The sequence below is a fragment of the Kryptolebias marmoratus genome, linkage group LG16, assembly GCF_001649575.2.
Source record: "Kryptolebias marmoratus isolate JLee-2015 linkage group LG16, ASM164957v2, whole genome shotgun sequence".
NCBI lineage: Eukaryota > Metazoa > Chordata > Actinopteri > Cyprinodontiformes > Rivulidae > Kryptolebias > Kryptolebias marmoratus.
The window spans coordinates 7,666,138-7,673,684 of record NC_051445.1 but is presented as its reverse complement, the minus strand read 5'-3'; the positions used below and the strand labels follow the sequence as shown (position 1 = coordinate 7,673,684).

The following is a 7,547-nucleotide window of genomic DNA, read 5'->3' as shown; positions in this document are numbered from 1 at the left end:
CAAGTTTAGTTGCTTAAAATGACATTAAATAAAAACTAAAATATGGGGACAAAAACTATCAAACAAGCACCACCTAAAATGAAAAACTGACACATTCTATATTTAGATGGCAAAAATGGCAAACCAATTCAAATTACTCTGTGCTAACTAACTGAACTGGGGCCGTTTTAAAAGCTACTTGTTTGCATGTGTAATGAGTGGTTTGGTTTCTCGTTTGCAAGGCTGCAGGGTGTTAAACAGCCCCACGAACAGAGTTCCTGACGTTTCTGTCCAGCAGTAACAGAAGTTTGCTTTTCAAAACACTCCTCTGCCCAATGATTGTTTCATCCAAGATGGTATTCCTTTAGGTGTTCTAACATATGTCAGAGTCCATAGTTTTACAGGAAGTCAGACATGTCCAGGGTTTAATAAGGCAGGCAAAACACAGATTACTGAGGTGCTGCAGTGTTCCTGACCTCAGCAATCTGATGTACAGAGATCTGTCTACAAGTTTATCTGTAAATCATTGAAATTAATCAACATCTACCCAGATTTTTACTATTTCACCAAAAAGGCTGCTGTGGCTGCAGTGACATACCTAACTTGTTGAGGCATTTTGAGCGTTGATCTTCAGCAGCAAAGTGACACTCATTAGCATATATTGCATGCCTAGTGTGATTCAAATTACACAAACCTGTCAATGAGTGCCCTATAACTGATATCTAATTAACTTTGCAGCACAACAGAAATCCTCAATAAACAACTCGGTTTTATGGAACAAGCTGTTCAATAACGTGACAAATACTGTATCTCCAACAGAGCTACATCTGCACATTATGGAGTCTTTTTAAACCATAAAAAATGGTTTGAAAGAGTTTACTCGAGTAGTTTTTCCAGATATTGGATGTAATCCTGAAACGCGGGTCCACGCTCGATGTAAACAAAGCACTCATCTGAACGCCAACAACCACGTGGAAGCTTGAATCACGTGACTGACCTACATTTGGCGGGTTGTAGACTGTGTGGGTAAATAAATATGGTGGAATCAAAGTGTGTAGGTGACTAGGTGGAAATATAAAAGTGATGTTGAAGTAAGACAGCTGTCATGAATAAACATCAGGGCAGTGGAGCCATTCAAACACGTGGCCTTTGCAAACCCTTTTCTAGACCGCTACGTTCACAGCTTCAACCTAATCTGTCGCGTTGTCTTCGTACTTCACCCAATAAATTTGAGGGTGAACGTGTACCAACACATGAAAACTGTCAGACTGCACTTTGGCTGTTGGCATCCTGTCACAAATTTTGCTTCTAAATCTTTAATTTAGGCACGCATTAATCATCAATATAAGAAAAAACATCATGCATTGAATTTCTTACTTACTTGTTTTTGTTTGTTTGTTTTGTTTTGTTTTACCCAGCTTCATGACATTGCAATAAGTAGCTTTAACAAATAAGTGAATAAAAAAAACCTGGATTCTGTGATTAAGATTATTTATATACAATTTGCACCTAATGCAAAAGTAATAATATGTACTAAAAACAATTTATGAAAATAGAACTCAAACCTTTTACTGACATGAACTAATTCTCCTCCTGATAGATTGTAATCATCAGTTTACCTCCCTCTCCAAACTTCCCAGATTTCCGTCACGTCCTCGTCACGCAGTTGTCCCCGCCTTCCTGCCACGCGCTGCCATCATCCGACTTAAAAGCACGGGCACGCGCCGTGTTGCTGTCACAGACCTCGTCTCTCGTCGTCAGGATGGAGCTGACCGAAGCTTTCCTCCAGCTCCAGCCCCGCTGGCACTACTTGTTCTCTGCGCTCTGCCTTGTTGTCCTTGTCTACAAGTTCTCCGTCTTCCTGGTCAAACGAAAGGCTGTGCTCCGGAGCACTGAAGCGTTCCCAGGACCCCCGGGAAACTTTCTCTTAGGACATGTTTTGGAGGTAAAACGCTCCCAGCAGGAATCCTGCAGCTGCGTCTTGGTGCGACTGTTATGTAATTACTCAATAACAGATAAACTGGTGCTTTATTTTGTAACGAGGTTTAAAATTTGTTTTTTGAATTAGTTTGAACAGTAAAGGTCTACAAAAAAGTCTAAATTGTAATTAACACTGTTTTTTACCTATGCTCAATGGCTACTTTGCAAAACTTTGGAGTCATGCATTTGTTTATATTTTGCTTCCAAGAAGCCAGACTTTTTGCAGTCTTTTAAAATGGTTTGGGACTATATTTTTTAATGCTTTAATAAGATTTATCAAAGTCTTTGTTTTTATTATTTTAGCTGCTTTTTATTTATTTTTTTTTTTTTTAGTCCAGTCATTTTAGACCAGGCTCCTAAACTCTATCGATAATCCAAGGTTGAGTTGACAGAGATAATCAAAGAATTAGGAATTAGATCTTTAGGTACCAGCAGCCTGGTAGAGCCATCAGTTAAAACTTCCCGCCGATGATCAGCTGAAGGATGATGGAGCTCTCAGGTCCAGAGTCAGGTCTTAAAGACACAACCTCCAGATAATGTCCATCTGATGTAGATAGGTTTGTATTTTTTAGACCTGGGACTTTTCATTTTGTTCACTTACCGCTTTACTTTACATTTCAAGCACACGCTGTATAATATAACATCATGGTCAGCTACAAAAAAATAAACAGAAAACAAATGAAAAAGCAGCCAAAGCCCGAAGAAAAACGAACAAATATAAGAAAGTCAAAAGCACTATTTATCAAAGTCACTTTAAAATATGACAAGGATGTCTGGCTCCTTGGAAGCAAACTATAAATAAATTAGGTTTGGTTAAAAGGATTGTAACATTTGTAATCTTAGATTTTATGGTGTGTTGTTGTATTTATTACAGCTCATAAAAACGATGCATATCAGATGACAGTTTCTGCAATCAGTCAAATCATGCATGTTGTTTTCAAGTCACCCTCTGTTGTCTTTTCTTCGTAGTTTAAACAAGATGGGACGGATTTGTTCAGGACGGTGAAGTGGGCACGGACCTACCCGTACGGTTTTCCAATGTGGTTTGGCCCCTTTCTTTGTTTACTCAGTGTTCATCATCCAGATTACGTAAAAACCATCCTGACATCATCAGGTATGTCAAACTTGTCTTTGATGTTTACTTTCTGTTGCAGTACTTCAACAGAAACTTATGATTTAAGTGTTTCATACAGTCATGTACCAGATGCATTGTAGCATCTAACAGTTGATGTAACCAAGCTTTTTTTTTTTTTTGCCTTTGTCCTAACAGAACCAAAAGATGAGTTTGTATATTCCTTTCTCATGCCTTGGATTGGTAAGACAGCTTTTTTCTTAACAACAGGGTTATTTACTAAGCTGCTTTGCCCTCATATGCTTAATTTGTCCGACTTTGTTTTTAGGAGATGGATTATTGGTGTCAAAGGGTCAGAAATGGTTTCGCCACAGAAGACTCTTGACTCCAGGTTTCCATTATGACGTTTTAAAACCATATGTGCAGCTGATGTCACAGTCTGCTAAAACTATGTTGGTATGTGAATAAGTATTTTGGATGGTGTCCTAACATGTTTACCAGTATTTTCTATATTGAGCAAAGACGTCACATCTGTTTTCTCGTTGTTTCCAGGACAAATGGGAAAGTTACGCCAAGACCAATGAGAATTTTGAATTATTCGAACACGTGAGCCTCATGACGCTTGACACCATCCTGCAGTGTGCATTTAGCTGCAAAAGCAACTGTCAGACAGAGGGGTGAGTTCATGTAAATCTGTGGCGATTCACGATTTCAGCTTCTGTTTCTCTTCCTGCTTTAGTTCAAAAGCAAATCTTAAACCTCAAGCGGCAGAAGTGTAGCTCTTAACTTTTGTGTACTTTTACATGCAAGGGGAACAAATGCATACATCAAGGCGGTGTACGAACTCAGTAATATCGTTAACTTCCGGCTGAGGACGTTTCCATACCACAGCGACCTCATTTTCCATCTCAGCCCACATGGTTTCAAATTCAGAAAAGCCTGCAAGGTGGCTCACAGTCATACAGGTGAACTCTAACTTGATCTGAATGAGTGGAGCAGTTTGTAATTTATGGAGTGAAATAGCTAAAACTTGTGAATTCCTTTTCCAGAGGAAGTCATAAGAAAACGAAAAGAAGCACTAAAGGAAGAGACCGAGCTCGGTCGCATACAGGCCAAGAGATACTTGGATTTTCTGGACATCCTTCTCGTTGCGAGGGTATGTCATGTGATGTCAGTTCTACCCCCGGATTTCACAAAATTACACAATATGCCTCTTTTGTTAGTTTCCAAAATTTTTTAACTGTTTATGACCAAAATGTGTCGTACAGACTGTTCTTTTATTTTTTATTTTTTGCCTTTCATTTCACCCGTCAGGATGAAAACCAGCAGGGTCTGTCAAACGAAGATATTCGAGCTGAGGTGGACACCTTCATGTTTGAGGGGCACGACACCACAGCCAGCGGCATCTCCTTCCTCCTCTACTGCCTGGCCTGCAACCCGGAGCACCAGAAGATTTGCAGGGAGGAAATCCTTCAGGTCCTGGATGGCAAAGACACCATGGAGTGGTAGGCTTATGCAAAGAAATGACAACATTCTTATTTAGAAACAAGTCGTTGTGTGCCACGGGGCTTCGAGGTATTAGAAAAACTCGCAGTGTGTAATATTGTTTAATAATGTGATGACGAGATCAGTAGCAACAAATATTCCCCACTCCTTACTTTAGCCTCTAAACCAGGTGTGGGATTGACCATATTTATTAATAATAGCAGAATGTGAATGCATGGTACTTGAAATATAACAACCTAAGATTTAATGCAGCCCTTTGTGATACTGATGTTGCTATCATTGATATTGCAATAAATTGTCATGTGATTGTGCAAGCCTAGGTTAGCGACTTCCCTCTACTGACTGTTGAAGACTAACTTTATGTCTTTGTGCTCAATTTAGGGAGGATCTGAATAAAATACCTTACACCACGATGTGCATAAAAGAGGCTCTTCGTCTTTACCCTCCTGTGCCAGGAATGTCCAGGAAGCTGACCAAACCAGTCACCTTCTTCGATGGCAGGACTCTGCCTGCAGGTCAGTGACATTTGTCTGTGTTTACAGAGACTAAATGTGTTTGTTCGATCTGCTTTTGGATATTACAGAGAGAAGATAAAATGATAACTATACAACTTGTGAAATTGTTTTTTTTTATGATCGTCAACTTAAAAGTAGCACACTTTAACCTGTTTGTTCCTTCTTCCTTATTATGTTTTCTGTGTGCTGCATTCTCCATTGTTTAAACTGTTATCTGGTGTTTTACATTTCTATAAATACTTTTTCAAATGGAGATAATTTAGATGTTTTCTGCTTAATTTTTATTTACATTTCCCAAAGGTGCTAAGGTTTTTTTTTTATGCACTACAGACCTAACTAGGAGTTGATTGGCTCACGGACAACAGATTTTTTTTTCTACCAGATGAAAGCAGAAAAAGTCTGCCAGAAAAATAATGAGTGAATGATTTATATGGTTACAGTCATTTATAAACTCAGTTGTCAAACAACAGTGCCGCCCGTGTTTACAGTTCTGAGACCTGGACCTATCAGAGAGTTGGACTGACCTAAACTCGTACAGTAAGCTCGTGTCACAAAGGTCTTATTCTGCAGTCGCAGAAATCTTTAACTTTACTCTGACAGAATGAATCTCTGCTTTGTGCAAAGTTGTGAAGGAACCGTTTGCACCTTTGGTGTTTGGATTTTAGTCACAATCGTAAAATAACTTTTTTTGTTTTCTGATTTGTAGGTTTTCGTGTGGGAGTGAGTGTGTTTTCAGTGCACAGAAATCCAGCTGTCTGGGAAAACCCTGATGTAAGTCATAAAGATTTTATTTAAAATCTGCTTCTGTAGTCATCAAACTGGCAAATCGTTATTTGAAAATCTACAGTGTCTTGGTTGCACGTCTAGCCAGCAGCTATAAGTCAGCACCACCCAAACTGACACTCAAAAGTTGTTTTTTTACTCATTTATCTGCTCGCTGACATTTTACTACTTTGTGTTGTTCCAGGTCTTTGACCCACTGCGTTTCCTCCCAGAAAATGTCACGAAGAGGTCACCTCACGCCTTCGTGCCTTTCTCAGCTGGGCCAAGGTTTGAAGACACTCTTGGCGACGTGACTGCTTGAAGGATGTTATCAATTTACAATTACTCATTGCTTGCTCATCTGTCTGACATCAGTCTGTAGTATGTGAATGGGTAATTTAGCACCTGCTCCTACTTTTACTAACACAATAAAATAAGCTTCAAGGCTGTTTTTATGGCCTAGATTAAAGAGGGAAAGGTCATGTCAGGTCAGGTCAGGTCAGTAAACACCTACCTGTTTCACTATAAGCTGATTTGATCATACAACCTTTACTCTTCATTCAGGCTAATCTTTTCCAAGAATGAAACCACAATTTCCACTTTTACATGTTGCTTTCCTCTCATCTTGCTCTGCAGAATGTTTAATGATCTCCTTATAATTCTTATACTGTTTTTATTTATTTTTTTCTCTTTAGAAACTGCATCGGTCAGAATTTTGCGATGAACGAGCTGAAGGTGGTGGCAGCCATGACACTAAAGCGATACCAGCTGATAGAGGATCCCGATTTTAAACCCAAGATGGTTCCGCGGCTGATTCTTCGCTCGCTCAATGGAGTCCACATCAAAATCAAGCCTGTTGAACCCCAAGTGTAAAAAAAAACACTGTACAACCTACTGCAAAAAGGGTTATTTAGTAGAAGATCATTTGAGCTGATTGAAGAAAACATTTCACTGAGTTTTTACACTAATACCTCATGATTTTATTGTTTTTTACATATTTTATACATTTTTAATAAACTCTTGTTAAAAATAAACACAAAAAGGTTGTAACACATTGAAGGATTTGTTTTGTTTCAAACATAAGCTTCGGTTTTAAACAACCACCAGACCTCATCTGTACTGTTAAAGGACTACTAATTATATAAGCAAATGATTTTTGTTGTTTTGTTTTGTTTTTTAGTTATGATACTGTGTGAAATGTGACTAAAAATGAAATGCAATTTTTTTTTGTTAAATGATTACACTAATGAATTCAATGTTGAACACTTATTTACAAATATTGATATTTTTTTAATTAATTAAAGCTATTGCAAAGACAATATCATTGTTATTAAAAATTGGAAATTGTGTTGATGTTTATGTTGATTTCAATTTGATTTAAACTTTGTATTGAACAAAAAGGAAACAAGTGTTTTGCTAGTCAACGAGATAACAAGTATGAAGTATGTTTTATTTGTCATTTCATATATATATAATAAAATATATATTGAAACCAAACTATGCTTGTTTGTCTTGTCCTGATGATTTAATGCCTTTATAGTTGTTACTCATTCTGGATGTTCCTGATTTGATGGAGCAGAATTATCTCGCAGACGGCAGGAGGTTAAACAGCGTACAGAAGGTGTGACATGTGTCTCTCAGGACTGAGGGCTTTCTTCTTACACCTGTCTCTGAAAATAATCAGACTGATTACTCTGGTAGAGAATAGTAATTTGATCAGAAATAAAAGAAAA

General features: G+C 38.1%; 1 protein-coding gene across 1 annotated transcript; it reads left to right on the top strand.

The window, feature by feature from the left end:
* The first annotated feature begins 1,741 nt into the window (after positions 1-1,741).
* LOC108235316 (cytochrome P450 4B1) lies at positions 1,742-7,271 on the top strand. Its single transcript, XM_017415248.3, has 12 exons — positions 1,742-1,924; positions 2,929-3,073; positions 3,230-3,274; positions 3,360-3,487; positions 3,584-3,708; positions 3,842-3,996; positions 4,081-4,187; positions 4,346-4,536; positions 4,919-5,052; positions 5,759-5,823; positions 6,020-6,102; positions 6,510-7,271. The coding sequence occupies exons 1-12, from the start codon at positions 1,742-1,744 to the stop codon at positions 6,685-6,687; spliced, it is 1,539 nt and encodes a 512-aa protein (XP_017270737.1). The 3' UTR covers positions 6,688-7,271.
* The last annotated feature ends 276 nt before the right edge of the window (positions 7,272-7,547 follow it).